This window comes from Phodopus roborovskii, unplaced genomic scaffold (assembly GCF_943737965.1).
Source record: "Phodopus roborovskii unplaced genomic scaffold, PHOROB, whole genome shotgun sequence".
Lineage (NCBI taxonomy): Eukaryota > Metazoa > Chordata > Mammalia > Rodentia > Cricetidae > Phodopus > Phodopus roborovskii.
Genome location: NW_026126484.1, coordinates 2,952,259 through 2,974,319, shown reverse-complemented (window position 1 = coordinate 2,974,319; position 22,061 = coordinate 2,952,259). Strand labels below are relative to the sequence as shown.

The following is a 22,061-nucleotide window of genomic DNA, read 5'->3' as shown; positions in this document are numbered from 1 at the left end:
AGAAACTTGTCCATTTCCTTTGAATTTTCAATTTTTGTGGAATACAGATTTTCGAAGTATGACCTGAAAATTGTCTGGATTTCCTCTGTGTCTGTTGTTATGTTCCCCATTTCGTTTCTGATTTTGTTAATTTGCATGTTCTGTCTCTGCTTTTTCGTTAATTTGGATAAAGGTTTATCAATCTTGTTGATTTTCTCAAAAAACCAACTCTTTGTTGCATTGATTTTTTGTATTGTTTTCCTGGTTTCTATTTTGTTGATTTCAGCCCTCAAGTTGATTATTTCCTGGCGTCTGCTCCTGCGGGTGAATTCGCTTCTCTCTGTTCTAAGGTTTTCAGTTGCGCTGTTAATTCATTTATGTGACTATCCTCTGTTTTCTTCATATGGGCACTTAGTGCAATGAACTTCCCTCGTAGCACTGCTTTCAAGGTGTCCCATAAGTTCAGGTATGTTGTATCCTCATTCTCGTTGAATATTAGAAAGTCTTTAATTTCTTTCTTTATTTCTTCTTTGACCCAGGAGTGGTGCAATTGCACATTGTTAAGTTTCCATGAGTTTGCAGGTTTTCTGCTATTTGTATTGTTGTTGAATTCCAATTTTAAAGCATGGTGGTCCGATAAGATACAGGGGACTATTTCTATTCTCTTGTATCTGTTGAGGTTTGTTATGTCTCCTAGTATGTGGTCGATTTTAGAGAAGGTTCCATGTGGAGCAGAGAAGAAGGTATATTCTTTTGTCTTTGGATGGAATGTTCTATAGATGTCTGTTAGCCCCAGTTGAGACATAACTTCTGTTAATTCTTTTGTTTCTTTGTTGAGTTTCTGATTTGTGGTCCTGTCTAGTGTTGAGAGTGGTGTATTGAAGTCTCCCACTATAAGTGTGTGAGGTTTTATATGAGCTTTGAGTTTTAGTAGTGTTTCTTTTACGAATGTGGGTGGCTTTGTATTAGGGGCATAGATGTTCAGAATTGAGACTTTGTGTTGATGGATTTCTCCTGAGATGAATATGAAATGACCGTCTTCATCTCTTTTGACTAGTTTTGGTTTGAAGTCTAGCTTGTTAGATATTAGGATAGCTACGCCTGCTTGCTTCTTATCTTTTTCTTTTTTTTTATTAAATTTTTTCCCAACCCTCACCCACACTATAATGTCACCCTTTAGCCCTAACATATTTTTTATATAAAAAACAGAAAAAGGATCCATCCTCTCTCCCTTCCCATTCATCTTTTTTTTTTTATTTTATAGGTAAGATCAAACAATTTAAGTAGGGGGAAAGAACGATCATTGATTATTGTTTTTTTATTTATTTTTGTTTTTTGCAGTGGTATTATGTTTATTTTTTTTCTCCTTCCCCCCCAGGTTCTTTTTTTGTTTGTTTTTCCTTTTCCCCCCTTTTTGTGGGCGTAGTTACCTTCCTTGGGTTGGAATTTTCCTTCCAATACTTTCTTATTTTACATATCAATATCAGTTCCCTCTTCCTCCCTTCCTCCTTCCCATGGCCCCCCAACACCCCTCCCACCCACCCCCACTCCATAGGGAGGGTGATGCTTTCCAGGAGGGATCAACAAAATCTGTCAAGTCATTTGGAGTAGGGACAAGGCCCTTCCTCCTGCCTCTAGGCTAAGGGAGTATCCATCCATGGGGAATGTGCTCCCAAAGTCTTTTGTGCACCAGGGATACATCCTGCTTCCACAGTTAGAGGTCCCTTAGACTGCCCAGGCCTTCTAACTGAGACTCATGTTTAGGGGCTCTGAGTCAGTCCAATGCTGATTGCCTAGCTATCAGTCTGGGGGTCCATTAGCTCCTCCTTGTTCAGGTCAGCTGTCTATGGGTTTCTGTAGCCTGGTTTCGCCCCATTTTCTTATCACTCCTCCCCTCTCAGCAACTGGGTATCAGGAGTTTGGCTCAGTGTTTAGCAATGGGTGTCTGCTTCTGTTTCCATCAGCTACTATATGAGAGCTCTATGATGGCAGATATGGTAGTCTCATTATCAGGGAAGGGCATTTGAAGTAGCCTTTCTGCTACTGTTCAAATTCTTAGTTGGGGTCATTCCTGTAGGTCTCTGGACATTTCTCTAGAGTCAGTTTTCTCTTCAAACCTATAATGGCTCCCTCTATTGTGGTCTCTCTCTCTCTCTTTCTCTCTCTTTTTTCTCTCATCTATTCCTTCCCTGACTCAATTGTCCTAGTCCCACTTGCTTTCCTCTCCTCCCTTTCTCTTTCTCCTAGCCCCCTCCCGACTCACTGTTCCACCCACTCCCAATATGCTCAGGAGATCTTGTTCCTTTCCCCTCCTGTGAGGGGAACCTCTTAGGTTCCTCCTTGTATCCTAGTTCCTCTGGTGGTGTGAATTGCAGGCTGGTGATTCTTTGTTCTATGTCTAAAATCCATATATGAGTGAGTACATACCATGTACTGGGTTACCTCACTCAGGATGGTTTCTTCAAGTTCCATCCATTTGCCTGTGAATTTCAAGGTTCTTGACAGGCAGGTTTTTATTATAAATTTCAGGATTCACAGATAAGACACAATAAGACAAAAAATAATAAGACAAAAAAATAACAAAATGAAACAAAAAGCCGCTGTTCAACCTACACACATGTATAAAACATGGAGTCTGTTTTGTATCACCCAACTACTCTTGAGCATAAACCCTGTAATAGAGAGTTGTTGATATACACAGTGACAATCCATTAGAAAAGCTCATTTTTCCTTTCCCCGGTAGGCATCAAATGTAAATTGTTTCTTTGTTAGAGGAGATTTCTATTCTCCTTCCTCTTCTCAGTGCTGGGACTTTATGTGTTGTAAACCATCCTGGGCATGCAGTTGCAGCTTCTGTGAGTTCACGTATGTATAAGTCCTGTTGTTTCTAGAAAGATGATTTCTTGGGGTCATCTCTGACCCCATCGTTTACAATCTTTCTCCCTCCTCTTCCTTATAAATCGTTGCCTGAGAATTGAGTTGGGGTTGAGGAAAAAATCTTATCGAGGGACGAGTGCTCCAAAGTCTCTCATTCTTTGCTCATTTCCCAGTTGTGGGCCTGTGTTAATGACCATCTACTGTAGGAAAAAAGTTTCTTAGATGAATGTTGAGTGAGACACTGATCTGGGGTATATCAGTATGTCATTAGTAGTCATTTTACTGTTGTGTAAATAATTTACTGTTGTGCAGAATAATAGTAGTAGGTTTCCCCCAATAAGGTCCATGAACTAATTTCAGATCCTTCGCCTCCTTAGCAGTGTCAGGACAGATTCCATCTCATGGAGTGGGCCTTAAGTCCAATTTTTAACAGGTGATTGGTTTCTTCCATAACATATGTGCCATGAGACTATTGCACCAGCATTTGTGGCTATTATGATTAGAATACCAATGTGCATTCTTGAGAAACACTAACCTCATCACATGCTATAAAAAGAGGGACTCAGATGGGAGTCGTATGAGACTGGGAAGATCTCCATCCAGTTCCTCTTTGTTATAGCTCATGCTGCCATGTGCAAGGTTCTTAGAAGTATTACAGCAAAAGCCCCACTTTGTCTTCTTTAAGCTACCTTCTCTAAAGGTCTCCACTTCTTGAGAAGTGGGTTTGGTAAAATACTTTAAGAAATGAATATTTAAATGATATATCCATGGGAAACAAATCTATGCATATAATTAAGATCCTAACTGTTCACCAAAACAATAAAGCAATCACATAGAAACACATAATATCTAGGTATATATGTATAGGATTCTAGTCCTCTCTTTCTCTCATTTATGTTCATAAAATGATTTAAACTGCTCTCCAGCTTACTTTGGGAACTTGATTTTAAATCCATCCTCATCTGCCACCAGATTCTTCTTTAGAGGTCTTGGCCCAGAGACAGTTGGTTTTTTTTTTTTTTTTTCCATATACATTGTTTCACTACTTGAAATGTACATGTCAGTAACATTTTATTGTCAAGTTTCAAGGGATTACATAACTCTGTCAATCTACTAGTCGTAACAGAAGCTCATTCTAAGCAAAGGAGCATCCATCTTCCTTGCCTTCTTTATCACTGCTGGCTTTTACACTAATTGATAGCATAGATGCAGGCACTGCACAAAAGCCAGGGCATACTGAGCTCAGAATGACTTTGTTCAGCTGGCTTCTGAGAAAACAAAAACAAAATAACTAAGGAATCAGTTCCCTAGAAGGTTGAGTTCATCCTGTGTTGACTTACTAGGACACTGCAGGGTTGCTAAGTGTGTGCAGGAATGTAAAGGAAATGTGACAATAAGAGGATGATGGCGTGTCAGTTAATATGTAAGAAGATCTGAATGTTATTATTTTTTTAAATCTATAATAAATGTCATGGGGAAAGCACTTGCCAAAATCATTTTTAATGAGTAAAATTTGTTTCATTCTAAGATTGTGAATATAAACTATGTAAATCCTGCCAGTATACTGTAGTTAATGCCAATGTTCAGGTTAACTGTAATACATCTGCAACCTTTTAATACATTTCCAGTCTTGAAGTTAGATTTCCCCAGCCACTGCTTCCTCGTACATATTAATGAAATGCTTCAACTTTGCTCATTTTTTAGAAATTATCAATTGTTTTGTTAAGTGAAAGGTATTGATATTTCATGAAAAATAACTCTTAATTGGACTTGTTCCTAAAAGCTTTGTCTTCTCTGCCTTCAACTTCCCTTTTGAGCTCCTCTATTTTATTAGGAAGCTCTAGGGGGAAGCAAAGGCTTGGGATACAGTAAACATTCTTAACATGTATTGAAAGAATGGAAGAGGGAAGAAATCTCTAGAAGTAATACCAATGCACTCATCAGTCTGGCTCACTAAAATAATGGATTATGATTTAATACTGTCTATATGTATGTGTGTGCACTTGTGACATTATGGGATTTTGTTTGGATGTAGGTGTTTTATATCTAAATATACTGTAGCTGTAGCTATAAATTGCAATATCCATTATCTCATTTGATTTCTGAAGTATTATATATGCTAAAATGGCATATAATTAACATTGAAAGTTTGTAAAATAAAGCAAAGCACAAGATAAAAATTAGGAAGTATAATTCAATTTTCCAGAAGTACTATTTTTAGTTATCCTGTTATTATATCATATTTTCTATCTTCAAGTAGGGCAATAAAATCTGGTTTTGAAATTTTTATAGTTTTTTTTTATAATCTGTTGACTATTTTACTGCAAATATAGCAAGATAATCTCATGTCAGTTTGAGCTGACCTCATCCTGGTAAACAGCAGGATGACTGCAAATATGCAGGTATGTCATAGCAGATGTAACTCTTCCTATTGGTGGTTGTTTTCATTAGTGAGTATACTATGTGTTAACATATATTATGGTGCACATATATAATATGTACAGGCTCCTAAGTATTGGCCTATATACACAGGTAAGAAATCACCAGTAGAGTAGATATAGTGAGTATACTTGTACGATTGTTAGCACAGTACTGCTAAAGAAGGTGATACTCTCAAGCTTCAGTTAGACATACAATTTTGGTGTTTGGAGTGATACTGTTGAACCTTAGTATAGTTACTAGTTGGTATGGAGTGTACAGGTTAATGACATTTATAAATTCTGATTCTTTTAACCCATAAATTTATTGTGTTTATCTTTTAAAGATTTTTCTGATTTCACTATGCCTTTATAGTTTACAATATATAAATATTAACATTCTTTGCTTGGTGTAATCCTAAGTATTTTATACAGTAGTACTATCTAAATCATAGTTGAAAATTTTACTTTGTGGTTATTAAAATTATATGTAAATGCAATTTTATATATTAATGCTATGTCCTGAAGCCTTGAAAAGTCAATTAGTTCCTACAGTATTTTATGAATTCCATTGCCTTTTCTGTATGCATCGTAACTTTCTGTAATTTAATTCTTTCTTCCTTCTAACTTAGATATCATGCCTTTCTTTATCTTACTTTATTTCATTGGCTTCTATCATAATGTTTAATAGAAATGACAAAGCAGCCATACTTCTATTAGTCCTAGGTCAAAAGCTTGTAATAATTTGCTATTATACCTGTTGCTCAATGCAGTTTTTACAGAGGAGTATTTTTATGTTTTATAAGGTACTCTACTTCTTAGTATAATAATTCAAGTACTTGAAATACAAATATGAGCATCAATCAGGTTATGATGTTTTCTTTGTTAAGTTCTATCAAAATCTTGTATGATGTGAGTGCCTTTAGAAATGACCCTTTGGATTAATAGAATAAAACCAATACAATTTGAACCAGAAGAATCAAGACACACATGCAGGCATTCAAATGTCTATTATGAATATATAATTACAGTGATTTTATGTAGCCACAGATACTATGTCATTAATAATAATAATAATAATAATAACATATTATTGTTCACATATTCTGTACATATTATATACCACACATCTATTGTCTTTGCTACTGTCATAATACATCTATTTTATTCATAATAAGAATGAAGTTCAAAGAAGGTGACTTAATTAATTCTTGATTTCTCTATTTTTATCAAAGTTTCTTTAAAGTGGCTCATTGGGCTAAAGAGGAAGTAAAGTCTGTGTTCTGTGATCTAATCTTGTATGACCAACTTAGGAATTCCTCAGGGAATCTTTGTGATCCCTGCTTGAAATACATAAGTGATACAGAGTCCCATCAACTGCCTGGAAAGACACTGGGGTCAAGGGGACTTGACTAGAACCCTGCCTCTGCTTTGCAGTGAACCTGGAGAATCTAGAACACTGGATGACCTTGTCCAATCAATTCTTTACCTCCAAAAGAGCATATGACGGCATTCTCTTTCAGCTTTTTAATAGTGATTACATCAAATGATTCAGGTAAAATGCAGTTTGGAGAACAGTCACTGTTTTAAATGATATAATAGTACCATTGTCACAGACTGCATTGAAGTGCATTAACATGGTGTACTATTGTCACATGCCGACCTCTTAGACTAATCACCTGCTCAGCACACTTCTTGAGAACTTCATACATTAATCATATCCAACCCCATAATCCCTCCCATATCCCCCATTCGGCACTCAAATTGATGTTTTCTACTTCTTTTGTGTTATATGTAACTAGTGTTGCCTATATGTACATAGATACAGTCTTAAGTGTATGGCAGAGCGAACCTACCACAGACCTCCTGCCTGAAGAAAACTGTCCACTCCTCAGCAGCTATTGAATCCCTGTAGCTCTTTATCTAGGATGAAACCCTGCGAACCATTTTCTCATCTTCAGTGGAATGTTGGCTGATATGGTCTTGTGTAATATTCATAGTTGTTGAGAGTTCATGAGTACAACATACCAGTCCTGTACAGAGAACACTAATTTGTAGTAGTCTTTCCAGTTCTCTAGCCCTTGAGCTCTTTCTGTCCTCCCTTGCACAATGTTCTCTGGTCTTTTGCTGGAGGTGTTGTGTTATAGATGCCACATTTGAGTTTAGGCACTTGTCAGTTACTTATTCTCTGCATTTCAGTGAATTGGGGTTCTCTGTTAAAATAAGATCCTCTGATAAGAGCTACACTAATATATGGGTATAAGGATTAGTAGTTAGAAGATAATTTAATACTGTATCATTTATCAAATTGATAGTAGTAGGTCCTCCTTTAGAGTTTATGACCTCTCTAGCTCTGACATCTAAGCTAGTTTCCTACATGTACTTAGGCACAGATTCCCTACTATTCAGTGGGGTTTGGTACAACCAAATAGCTGTTGGCTGCCCCAAGATATCAGTGCTGCTATTACAACATTAAGCATCTCTTGTCAGACCATTATTGTCATGTGTGTAGTTCATGGGATTTACAATTTATGACTATTGATAACCTTTCTTTCCTGGAAGCCTCTGATCTATAATGCATAAAGTATTATTGGAATTGCAAATTTGTTCAGGAAAACATTGTAATTATGAGAAAAAGGAGGGAGTAATGAGAATAGAGAAGGCGAAGGATGATGAATAGGAGGAGGACAAAGAGGAGGGTAACTACAAAGAAGAGAAGAGGGAAAGGGAGAGGAGGAAGAGATCAAAGAGTTGAGTAGGAGCAAAGAGATCAAAGAGCTGCTGATTTAGCATATTTCCACAGAGTTCTTGGTTTAATAGACAGTTACAGACATTTCCCTGCAGAACTTATCCATCACAATGATTCAGAGCTGCTTTCCACATGCTGTCCAACTCTTCCATTATCTTGGTTTCTAGATTTGATTAGTAAATTTGTGTTCAATGGAAGCAAAGAGCTTGCTTTGTGTTACCTCTTTTTTCTAATAGTCTGTTTGCTATGTTAGAAACATGATACTTTTGTAGGCAAACCCTTTCCAAATTTCATTGGGGTCATTGTTAGAATTATAAAATATATATTAGTTATTCCTTTTAACACATTTATATAGTATATTTGATGATAGTCATATCCAACATTTCCTCTTCAACTCCTCCTAGACACCCTGCCACTTACTCATTCTAACTTCGTGCCCCCTCTTTCCAAAGGACATAGTAATCTGTTTTAATACTTATTAACAAAAGAAGTGATTTTGAGAAGAAAAATGTTTATGAAATTTAAAAAGCATATTAGGAATAATTATGCTGAAAAAAAAATAGAAAGCTAATGACTAATATTGAAGCATATAGATGAGATATATTGGGGTATATATACATATATAATAGAAAGAAGCAACAGGGATATATAAATATACATATATATATACATATACATACATATATATATATAATACATTATATGACATGAAAGAAGCAAAATTTTTTAGGAAAAGAAAGATACTAGAAGAAGATGGGAGAAAAAGTAAGGAATATGAGGTGAATATGGTCAAAGTATGCTTGATTCAAAATATATTTATGAAAGCCTTCACAACCTACAATGAACAGACATAGCTAAAAACCATAACAAAAGGGCTAAAAAATGTTTTAAGTTGGATTTAACTAAAAATGCTTATTTTAAAATAATATGTAAGAACATGATAAAAATCTATCCCTCAATATTTAAAAAAAAACTTAGTAAATACAGTATTAACCTAAATGATAAGAATGTGTTGTTCATTTAGAAGGGGGCACAGAGACAAATACACTAGTAGCTTTCCTAAACAGCGAGTACAGGATGTTAAAGTATTACCCTTACACCTTCCACCTGTTCTTGCAATTCTGTATTCTGAAGTTTGTTTCTGTGACCAGTAATGAAAACAATTCACATTCTTCAAAAGCTTTCTGCAAACACTTCAACCTTATGTTGTACATGACCCACTGACATGACCTTTCAATTTCTCTACAACCAAATGTTCAAAAATGAAGCATATCAAATATCAAAAACATGTTATTTGACTGTGTAAAGCTGCCCCCAATTCCTGTCACTGTGTATATTTTATGGAGATGTTGTCTCAGTTTTGCCCTTTATTTTGTACTTGAACCCAGGTTTATCCAACTTCAGGTCCATGCTATTTGTGCTGTTTTCTTGTGTTCATTAACTGGTGAACAGAATTTTTTTTTTTTGGTTTTTCAAGGCAAGGTTTCTCTGTGTAGCTTTGGAGCCTGTCCAGGAATTCTCTCTGTAGACAGGCTAGGCTTGAACTCACATAGATCTACCTACCTCTCCCTCCTGAGTGCTAGGACTAAAGATGTGCACCACCAATGGTTGGCTGTGAACAGGTGTTTATGCTTAGTATAGTCTTAGAGTATTATTATAGGACTTTCATTCTGTGTCTTAGTAGCTTACTTGATTTTCAACAAAAAACAAAATCAAAAAACAAAAAACATTACAGGGTGGATGTAAGCAGGGTTTTCCTGTCCTAACCCTAGTCCCAAATAAACACACAGAGGCTTATATTACTTATAAATAAATGCTCAGCAGATAGCTCAGGCTAGTTACTAGCTAACTCTTACATTTAAATTAACCCATTTCTATTAATCTATGTATTGCCACATGGCTGGTTGCTTTATCTGTCCTATAGCATGACTTGCTTCCTAGGTGGCTGGCTGGTGTCTCTCCTAACGTAACCATCCTTCTTCCCATCATTCTCAGTTTGGCTTTCCTACCTAACCTCCTGCCCAACTACTAGCCTGTCAGTTTTTTATTAGCCAATGCGAGTAATAAATATTCACAGTGTACAGAGGGATTATTCCACAGCAGCTGAGGAATCATTTTGTGGAAATACTGACTGGTATAACACTCACTGTCTTGTTTCCCTTTTACCATTCTACACACACACACACACAAACACACACACACACACACACACACACACACACACACCAGTGGGATGGATCATATGATAACTAAATCTAGGAAGGGAGTAATAATTCCGGATGCAATTGAAGTCAAGAGTGCATTTCAGCTCAAGTTTGAGAGACAATCTATCATGATAGGAAGAGGATGCTAGCAGGAACATAAGATGGCTGGCCACACTGAGTCCACACTTAGGAAAGAGAGGGAGGATAGAAAGGGGACAGGCTGTAAAACCTCAGAACCTTCTTCTAACATTTCCACATAAAGTTACTATAATCTTCCCCCAAAAGTGCCAGCAGATGAGGACCAAATGTCCACACACTTGAGCATCTGGGGCACATTTCATATTCAGTCCATGCATGGGAACCATAAGGAGGATGAAGGAGGTGAGATGGCAGCATTTATTGGTTGCTGCCTATGTCTTAGCATCATAAGAGGTGAACCACTGAAATGGGTTATAATAATAAGTTCTGGTCTCAGTACATAGTTTTATTTTTATAGTCATCTGTAGTGTTTTTTTTTACTCTGTAATTTTCTGTTTTGCATTGTTTGAAATATCAAAAAAATGATATTTCTTTTACCTGTGTGGCTTTCTGATACCTCCTCTTGATGGGAAATCTAGCCTGGGGCATGCTCCAGGAAGATGGGTTATGCATGGCTTTATCAGTGCATCGCATGAAGCACTGATATGGCTAAGGGCATCTCAGTGAGGCATCCCACCTGACCCATTCCATGATCTCCTATCCATCTGTCTCAACAGAATGAAGTCCTGGAGGCAAAGAAGGAGGAGACTTTGCTGGATCTGGACTTTGACCCTTTCAAGCCTGATGTGGTTCCTGCAGGTTCTGCTACAGCAACCCACTCACCCATGTCTCAGGTATAAAGAGAATGAGGGATGTTAGGATGAAAAACCTTAATAACTATGCCGAGTTACCCACCGATCTCTGTGCCATTCGATTGATGGTTATCTATTTTTCTTATTGGTTAAAAATATTTACCATGTGTAAGGTATAGAAGTGAGACTTCATTAGTACCAAATATATTTATTACACTATACCATTGGTCTTCTCTTGCTACAGAGCTGTTTGCCTCAGAGTCACATTTCACAGGGTAGTTATCAGTGCCTCGCTTCTCTCAGATGAGTGTAGGATCTGACAACACATCTCATGCCTTCCTAAACAACGATCTTCTAGTTTCCTATGTTCACTACTTCCTTTCTCATACTTTATAATGTACATGATTGCCAGTTAATTTGTGTGTCCTTTAACCCAGTATATTGGAGCATATTTAAGGATCTGTTTGCCTTCAACCTGCCATAATATATATTTTTGAGATAGGAGGGAGAGGCAAGCACAGTAGTTAAAGACTGAAGTCTGAATTTTTTCAATAATATAACCGTTAGTGTTGGAAAACATTTTGCTTTAATGATGTGTGAATATTGAAGTACCATGCTCATTGTAAATCACACTCAGTACTGAGCAAGCTCCTATAAAAGCAAAAGGCAGATCGATTAGGTCCCTGCTGCTCTCATGGTATCTACATGCAGATAAACTCAAATTCAGTAAAGTTATGTAAATTTAAATTTTGGTTCAGTTAGACTAGCACATTTAAAGTTCTTAATAGGCATATGATGAGTGTCTACCAAAACAGGTAACAGAAATGAAGTGTTTCTGTTATCAAAAACAGGGCTGGGGAAGAATGCTGTTCTAAATGCTCACAAGTGTTTGTACATCACGACTCTCCCTGGCCTCTTTGTTTTTATCACTAACTATATGGACTTATATTGTTTTTCTTTGTTTGATTTTAGACATTGCCCTGGGACTTATGGACGGTAAGGCATCTAAAAACTAATTTCACATATTTTGATATATAAAAATTTAGAAAGCTCAATATACTTTTTCACTTGTGAGAAAAAGAAACTCAAACACTTAATGATAATGTATTTCCCAAGAAAAATACTTGAAAGTTGTGAGTATTCCCCAAAGCTAGAAAACCTACTAGAGAAACTTGTGTCAGTGGTCCGCATAGTTGAATTTGTGGTATTCAAGGCAATAGCATTGTATTCTTTGTGTCTTCCTGTGGGGAATGATTAGCAAAAGAGCTGTTGTAGTGGAAGGCATGCACACATGTGATCAAAACACAGAGTGTGGGAGAGAAAATGGGAGGTTATGGGAAATATTTGTCATCAATTAAGTTTGGTTGAAACATTTGGAAAATTTGAGCTGCATAGTGTGGATTTGAGTTCAGGCCCTAATACTTACAATCTTGTTAATTTGATCAATTTCTAAAATTTTCTAAGCCTCAGCTTTTTTCATCTATAAAATAAAGGTAATAATACCTACTTCAAAGTGTTGTGAGAGGATTTAGTAAGACATGTATATGATATTTATCCCAGTATGTGATAGCTATCAAGAAAAGGAAGCTATAATAATCGTGTTATTTTATAAAGCTAATCTGATGTGCAAGGTTGAGTATTTTCAGAATTTAGACTTGTTGGGGAGAGATGACCAGAGATGGTGGTGTTCATCAGCATTGCAAAATTGGGAGACTGGAGACATCCATGCAAATCCTGACAATTCCTTAGGGCAGGGTCTTCATCTTTAAAACTCTGGTTGTAAATTCCACTTGAGTTTAGTAAATTGCAACAGACACAGTCAATAGATGTAACTGTTGTTTGTGGACACACTCTTCAGAAGTGACATTTCTACTTGTTCCCTAAAAGTAAAAGAATACTCATCCTCTTCCCAGAGTTTCTGTTCTACTTTTTAGGATCCTTGAAAGAGACGAAGATCACATATAATAGTGTTGGTTGAAGCCACACATGACCTAAGTCAGTACATTTACACAGAATTTAGTTTTACTTGTGTATTTACAAATCAGGGAGGGCACTAGAATTATAACTTAAACTTTGTGTTACTTTTATTGTTGACTATGGGAATAATAATAATCTTGATTATCCCAAAATTCATTACGTGAATTAGAACTATAACACATTTTCTTCCCTCTCTAAAAAGAGTGTGGTGAGGGCAAAGGTACCTTCTAGAAGAATCTTTCCACTGCTTCAGATGATAGATTTACTAGGAATAGTAGTCATAATAAAAATATAGTGGTTTTCTGAACATGCTGCCCATAATTCTTAGTCCTGTCTATTCTACAGGATATTTTTATTGTGAGCAGAAAATGGTTTCTAGATTAAGGGAAGACTTTTAAGAAAATCCTCAAGTTAATATAAATTCACTTTCCACCCAGGACATGGATAGAGACTAGTAAAAAATGAGTTTGCCATTTTGTCCCAGTGTTCTTACAGAGCATAGGACATGGAGTAATTTCTTGACCTCTACTCTTGAGAACATCTTGGTGTTCTGAGACTTGCATACTCATTTGGATAAGCATTTTCATTTCACAGTTTTCTAAGGTGGAAATTGTGAACTAGCCACAAAGGTCCTCACTGATACTAGAAAAATGGCACGGGCTCTTTTTGTTTCATTTCTGCCTCTTCCACAATTGTCTTGAAAAAATTTTAGAACAAAATCATCCCTATAACAAAAAATTGGTAAATTTTAATTCCTGGGCAGTAAAAACACTACAGCATTCATAAGAGTGTTGTCCCTGAACAGTACAAGACTTCAGCCACTGAAATGTTTCTCATTCTTTACTTTTTCTCCCCCTCTCCCCTTTTCTCCCTTACAGACAAATACTGATTTGGTACAACCGGTAGGTTGATTTTTATAAGATTCTGGATTTTAAAAATACCTAATATCATTATACATATGGCATTTGTTTTTGGTAGAATGACTTTTCTCAATGGCAGTGCCAGTCATAGACTTGATTTTAAGCCAGTTAACTCAAGTACTTCTGTTTTGTTTAACTGTTGCTACACTACTGAAGAGATGAATGTTTTTCATCAAATATTTCATGGCCTGTTTCATCTTTTTTCCCCTTTGCTTTTCTACATACTTTAAAGACTGACTCTTCAAAAAGTCTTTCTATGTGTAACCTCATCATAGAGGAAACTCATGACAGTGGGTTGGCTGAAGAGCTTCAAAGATCTGAAACTATAGGTGCATTTACTTGGGGCCCTCATGCTAGGGCAGACAATGTCAGCCAGGGGATGACCCCAAGTGGGTCTCCAGAAGACATTATCTGTCTCTCTGAAGCAGAGCAAGACATGAGATTATCTACTGGAATGTTTTCTTCTGTTGACTATTCTACTATGGCTGAACAGGGTGAGGATGCCCTGGGGCCAGCCCCTCCAGCTAGAAATGAGCAGCTGTTCTCAGAGCATGTGGCCGGGGCTGGAGTTGCTATTACTTCATGCATGGAGATGGACCAGCTATATGCAGTACTTGACTCAGAGAAGCCAGCCATGGGAAATGTTGACCTGCTCAAAAAAGGTCATGAAGAAGCTAAAATAGCAGATGGAGAAATAAAACAGAAACAGAAGGTAGAAGAGCCTATCTGGGAATGTGTGAACACAAATCAAAAGGTAGACACTGGAGCTGTTGATATGAAGGCACTAGAAGATACTGGGGTATTTGAGGAGAAAGTGTGTGACAATCTAGGAAACAGAACACTACATCATCTCAAAAACCCAGCAGAACAAGGCCAGGAGACCTTCAAAAGGAGTGAAGTGGGAAATAGAAAAGATCTAAGGGTGAGATGTGAAGAAAGACTAAAAACCTATGAAAATTATTTTGAGGAAGCTGATCTATTAGAAAAAGGCATGGAAAGGATATATGTGACAGATAAATTTGGTGACAGAATTCAAGAGTTCTCTGAAGAGATCCAAGGTATAATCAATCATCATAGAAATGTAGATGACTCTGAAGCTACATCTGTCAGTCACACAGGGATCTGTAATCTGCCTCTGCAGATGGACCCTGTGTCCATTATTAAAGATTTGAGCATTAAGGAATGGGATTTAACTAGAATAGAGACAGGGAAACATTCAACAGGCTCTCACAACCATTCTACAAAGCTGCATCCAGCACAGGGAGGGGCAGGTGTAGAAGAAATTCAGTGTGGCATTGCAGTCAGTGCTCATGAGGCTGATGGATTTAAGAGTCAGGATATTGTTTTGTCAATTGATTATGCAGTGGCAGGTGAATCTTACACTGACCCTAACTGTTCTCTGGGATTTCTTGCAAGCAGAAAAGGGCAGTGTTCATATAAGGAAAAGATTCATCAGCAGAGGGCTCTGTAAGTATAGTGCCTGGAAACTGTAGTCATGCTATTAAATTGCCAAGAACCACAAAGACAGATTCTTGGGGAACAGATCCAGGTCAAATCTGGCAGCCACACTTGAATTCAGGAGTAAAGAATGTGGATAGCATGGGAGTCTCTGGTACTCCAGATGGCCATGCAAGTAGACTTGCCAGTTGGCAGGAATCTAATAGCCACTGGTCTATCAGAGATTTAGAGGGTTTATATAAATGCTGGGGACATTTAGTAGAAAGCAAGAAAGGACTGGAAGTGGACATACTAACAGATGTATGTGAGAAACATGCCAGGGCTAGTAGCTTGGATCAACACCAGGAAACCACTGGGCCATTGGTTCAGGGAACCTCCTGGAACACTACCATGGAGAGTCATGATAGTCCCCAAGACAATGACATCAACAACTCAGATTTATCTGAAGATGAAATTGCTAACCAGAGATATGGATTGTTGTACCAAGAAATAGAGGCTGATAAAGAGGAGGTACTTGCTCTAGAATGTAGCATAGACTAGACGGACTTCCTTAGGTTCTGTTTTTCCTTATGTCTCTCACCAAATTCATTCTCCATCACTGACCTCCTTGACAGATTTACCTCTTAAAACCTATGTAAACCAAACACAAACAGGTTGACAAAAAAAAAAATCAAAAACAAGAAACTACATAATGATTATGCTGGGAAGTAATGGAGTCATTCTTACTATTCCTCTTTTTTATCATCTCCTCCACCTCCTCCCCACCCCCAATTTGGACACTAGAATGTGCTCAACCATGAGCAGTACAGACTTACTGTTGCTAATGTACCTCCACTCTGATAAAAACACATGAAATGTTTCTACCTAGGCTCATTAAAACTATAAAGTCTTAGTTGCTGTTCATTAAAGTCATGCATATGAATGACTTAAAAAGAGCCATTAACTTCCATGGTTCTTGCCTAGAATCATTTTCTCATTATTGAGAAAGTCAGTGTTGGTGAACACTGAACCGTGTACCAGAGACAATTGTAAAGCTATCTTTCACTTTTTTGTCAGCCTATTTATAATAATACAGCATAGCTTTTTGTAGTTCCTAAGCACTTTCAAGCAAAGCAAGCTGTTGTATTATTTTTGAATTTGTGTGTAGTAGTTACTCTCCCCTTGTCTAATGGATACTCATTTTATGAAAGTGTTGGGAAAAAAATCATACCTGTTTTCCATTTCTTTTAGGCTTCTGGAGGTTCATTTAATGGCTTCACCCAGGTAAGGAGAATGTTTCCTTTACAAGAGCCAACTGCTGGGACTGTTTGATTCTTTTCTGTATGAGTTTTGTGTCACCAGTCTAGTAAAATGATGAAAAGTATCAGTACAAAATTTTATCTCACTACTTACAACTTGAGTAATGGAGACAGCATTGTGGCATTGTTGTGATTAAATGAGCTGTGCCTGCAGTGCCATTAACCCAGTGACCCAGCTCGAGCTAAGTGCTCCATAATGCTTTGCCAATATTTCTACTAGTCCTTAGAAGAAATTCCAATTGGAAAGTACCTCTAGACTTGGCTACTATAAAATAGGAGATTTGATTATTTTTACTAAGATGATGGATATTAGAGATGATGATTTTTAAAAGCTCCATCTAAAATGTCATAGTGAGCCACACCATGTACCTTTAGTGAATCTCCAGATAAGAGCCATCTGAAAATTGAGAACCACATTCCAGCTGTGGCCAAGAAAGCAGTGATTCCTGGGTGTTCTGCCAGCCCAGACTTACGTTTAGAATAACTTGTGTTATTACTTGGTATTTCTTAAATGATTTGAACAGAGAACTTTCAAAAACATTAAAACATCTCTATTGATTCAACAGACAGTTACTAGTTTAGATAGCTGTTTACAATTTTCTCCCTCTTTTCAGCCCCAGGACACTTCATTATTCACCATGCAGGCAGATCAGAATATGGTAGGTAGCTTGGTAAGTTGATGTGATTGGATTTAGGGATGGTTGATAGTTATCATGAAATATTTGGAAGTTAGTTGGTCATACTAACTTCTCTGAACTTTTAACATATAGAATATGATTTGAACAGCTCCATCTTTCAGAAAAATGGAAACAAAACCATCTGTAAAACCCAACTTTGAACTTGTTTCCTGCTGACACAATGACACAAGCAAAACCCAGCTTCTTGTGATACTTACAGTCCTCAGTTGGAATACAGTGAATCCACCAAAGTCACAGGTCTCTATGTGACTAACTTAAGCTATGGGATGGAAAATGGGTTTGTCTCAAGAATTTGTGCTTCAACTTATAAATCATTGCCTTTTCCTTGAGTTTAGAGCTACTAATTTCTCATCTCATCTCTTGATTTTGTAAGTTATAGAGAGAAGCATTTGCACAGGCCAGCTGATGATGATGATGATATCCGAGGGGAACGAGTAGGAAGGAGAAAGCGTTACCCAGGGGAATAGAGGTTTTTAGAAGGTGGAAGTTGCAGTTATCATAGGAAGCCTTTTGGCAGCTTCCTAATCAAGCTGATTGAAGAGACCTTGAGAGATGTTACTGTGTAATTTACCCTGCAGGACAGAGGGTATGTGCATGCTGAGGACTGAAGCGGCTATCAGCATTGGAATTTCTATAGGAATACTATGTAATTATCTTAGCTACCATATTTCACAATAGAAGTTTTGAATGGAATTCATATACACATAGAATAAATTTTTCTTTGTATAATATTTTCACTTTTAATTAAGGAATTTTGAGAAACTTGTCGAAAAGTTAATTTTGTTAATATTCTGCTGTCTTCTCAATGGACTAACATACTTTCTGCTTTATGCCCAAACAAGTGGAAGACAGAGTCTAGATTTTTTTTTCTTCAAGTCTATGATAACAAAACCAGATAAACTCAGTCTGTATGTTCATTGGTCATTCTTAGCCTTGATGATAGAACTTGGATGATGAGGTTTTACATTCACAATTGTGAAAACTCAGAAAACCATAAATAAAATAGAGATTATTGATCATGATTAAATTTATAGCCATTACATCAATACACAAAATTCAGGTTCAGAATTATGACCTTTCAGTATCCTGAGTATCTTCACACTGCACATTAGTTGTGTTATGACTTCTAGGCTTTCCTTACAGTCTTCTCCACATATATTTTCCTGAGCAAACGTCACACTTCCTCTCTCCTGAGGAATGCAGTTTGTCATACCTAGCATTGCAAACGCTACTAAAATTCTTGCTATGAGGCAGCAGGTAATTGCCATGCATGGTAATGGTAATATATAACTATCAGTAAATTGTCACTCTGCAGCATCTCAGGAGCAGCAGAAGCCCCAACACTGGATTTTTTGACTGTGCTGAGCAAAGGGGACTGAAGCTGGTATTCAGCTGTACATCTCCTGGTTCATGTCTCGTGGCCCACAGAACATCACTATGGACCAGTTGAAAAACATTTTGAGTCTTCACACCTTGTCCGTAGTTTTCCCCAAGTCCTTTTCAGTCTGTCTTAAATAGCTCTTCTAAATCTAAGAAAAGCAGTACTAGAAGGCAAATACCATATTGGCTTATGAATAGACTCTTGACTCTTCAACCCCATCTCTCTATATATATATATTGACTGGCTTAATCTCGTCAGAAAGGGTTTCAGAATATGTGTTCTGAGACGACACAGACAGCTTCATTCTGAAGAATTTTAATTCTGAAGAATCATTTCTAATGCTCAAAAAATAGGTATGGCTTGTTCTCAATCCATTAACATCTGTCAAGGCAGATACCTTGTAGGAACAACAACAAAAACAGTTTAAGTGGAGCCCAATTCATATACAGCTTCAGATTTTTCCATAAGATTTTTCTCACAAAAGAACTTTTCCTTGGTATATTATTAGAAAATATTTATAATTTCATATTTCAGAGAAATAAAAGAGTGACCTACCTACATAATTTGAGTGCTGGAGTTTATGCAGAATGTGTTGTATACTTGCTCATTACTAGTAAACTACATTTGTCCCCTAGAACTTATGTCATAACCACAGTAGTGAGAACTCAGTGAACATGTGTAGCTTGTGAGAAAATGGTAATCTAATATCTTTCATTTTATACAGTACCACTTATTAAGTTTAATATGGAATACAGTTAGACTAGTGCATAAAATTACCTTCATCATTATTTTTTAAATAAAGTTTCAGAATTTCCCCAGACAGCTAGAAATCCAAGACAATGATCCAAACGTTGTTCTGTATTTTCAGTTATCTTTGCCTCTTTAAAGTGCACAATATCTTTGTTATTTTTATGTGAGTTGTGTATCAAACCTTCTCTTGGCTCCTCTTTGGCTTCAGACTTCCTCCAAAGTAGACTCAGCTGGCCAGGAAAGAACATCATAAATATCGTAAAATCCAGTAAAAATGTTTAAATCTTTGCACACTTGTCTACAAAAGTATTATCTTTTCATTTTCTTATGCCCTTTGAAAATATCAGGCATGTGGTCACAGAGAATGACTTGGTGAAAGCCATAAGATAATCAGTTTTTCTGTTCTTCAGCACCAAGTGAGTCATTATTTCAGAACAGTTGCTCCAGTACTTTTCTGTGAAATTCACTGTATCTGAGAAGTTAATTATATATACAAGAAAAAGAAAAAGGTGTTGAGTTAAGAAATGCCAGATACCTGATTGGGCATGTAACAGGTGTTGGAGGCTGATTATATATAGTAGTCTCATGCTGACAATAGTAACTTAAGGTTTGCCCTAGCAACTTAAGGTTTCTCAACCTGTGGGTCATGACCCCTTTGGGTGTCATATATCAGATATCCTGCATATCAGATATTTCCATTATGATTTATAACAGTAGCAAGATTACAGTTATAAAGTAGAAGCAAAAATGTGGTTGGAGGTTATCATAACATGAGGAAATGTATTATAAGGTTGCATCATTAGGAAGGTTGGGAACTACTAGTTTAAAGGGTCTACTTGAGACCATGGAGAAGGATGTCCTATTATTCATTAAGGAATTACTTTGATACATGAAATAAATTGATTGCTATAGATTTTTTGAAGGCAGGGAAGAAAGGACTGAATCAGAATATCAATCAAAACAACAAAGATTCTGGAGTTAATGGAGCAGCCAGGTGGCTGAGCCTGCTCTCCCAGCTTTGGAAATGATCCACTGTGTTAAGTAAATACCTTTTAATGTGCACACTAGAATGATCCCTCCATTTTTAGTGTAATATATACTTATACACAGAGAGATCACAGAACTATGTGCCCTGTAGGTTCTTCTTTGACTCCTTCTACCTAGCAAATGGTTCTTTTATACAGATAAACTGTTACAGGTGAATACAGCGGTAGGTCTTTGCCTGACTTAAGGAAATAATTGTGGAGCCTGCTCCTCCTCCCGATCCCATTCCTCCCAATCCCACTACTCCCGATCCCATTCCTCACCATCCCACTCCTCACCATCCCACTCCTCCCAATCCCACTCCTCCCAATCCCACTCCTCACCATCCCACTCCTCACCATCCCACTCCTCCCAATCCCACTCCTCCCAATCCCACTCCTCACCATCCCACTCCTCACCATCCCACTCCTCACCATCCCACTCCTCCCAATCCCACTCCTCACCATCCCACTCCTCACCATCCCACTCCTCACCATCCCACTCCTCCCAATCCCACTCCTCACCATCCCACTCCTCACCATCCCACTCCTCACCATCCCACTCCTCACCATCCCACTCCTCCCGATCCCCCTCCTCACCATCATACTCCTCACGATCCCACTCCTCACCATCCCACTCCTCACCATCCCACTCCTCACCATCCCACTCCTCACCATCCCACTCCTCACCATCCCACTCCTCACCATCCCACTCCTCCCGATCCCACTCCTCATCATCCCACTCCTTGACTCTAAAGTTCTGCAAGGGTCCCTGACACCAGATGAGAAAATTTATTTTTCTATGATGGCTTTAACAAAACTGCCGCCTGCTCTGAATGATGATGAAATTCTGGATTCTCCAGCATTCTTCAGTGTCACCTGTTCATGTGTTGAATCTTCTTATTTCCTTCTTACCCACAAATAACTTAAGGCTGAAGCTGAACAGGCTCTATCCATGGAGCCCCACGAGGAGGAGGCTCCTGCCACCACTGCTGCACCTGCTACCGGGCTGGACCTTGCACTGGAGACGGAGGAGCCAAAGGAAGACGCAGTGGTGAGCCAACTCCCTGCCCCCTCCATCCACTCTGTTGCTTCCATCCACCTTCTCCCATGATCCTTTGTACCACATCCGGTCCAGGCTTCAGCTGGGCTAAGGAATCCACTTGTCTGCCATGGATCCCAGGATCAGATCAAAGAGCCTTCTCCAGTTTCATCTCAATTGAGTAAAATCTCAATTCCCTGATGATGATGATGATATTATTATTATTATTATTATTATTATTATTATTATTATTATTATTATTATTATTATTCAGATTATACCGAAGAACAGAATTTACGGATCAGGGAACCTGCCGTGTAGCCATAGGTGTGGCTCTGTGAAAACTGTGCCTCGATTCTTCCTGATGCACTCCTTTTGTCAGTTGAGAAGCTGCGGTTGTGGAGAGAATCAGACCTATGTCTATGTTCTACCTGAGATAGCTGGAAATGTACTGTAATT

The 22,061-nt window shown here is 37.7% G+C and overlaps 1 protein-coding gene across 1 annotated transcript in view; it reads left to right on the top strand.

Annotated features, from left to right (window-relative positions):
- Nucleotides 1-22,061, top strand: part of Amph (amphiphysin) — a 190,960-nt gene that overhangs the window by 148,842 nt on the left and 20,057 nt on the right. The window contains exons 12-17 of the mRNA XM_051194671.1: nucleotides 10,982-11,098; nucleotides 12,029-12,052; nucleotides 13,912-13,935; nucleotides 16,642-16,674; nucleotides 17,330-17,368; nucleotides 21,492-21,614. Of these exons, the coding sequence (XP_051050628.1) occupies nucleotides 10,982-11,098; nucleotides 12,029-12,052; nucleotides 13,912-13,935; nucleotides 16,642-16,674; nucleotides 17,330-17,368; nucleotides 21,492-21,614 (360 nt within the window). The remainder of the gene's footprint in view (nucleotides 1-10,981; nucleotides 11,099-12,028; nucleotides 12,053-13,911; nucleotides 13,936-16,641; nucleotides 16,675-17,329; nucleotides 17,369-21,491; nucleotides 21,615-22,061) is intronic.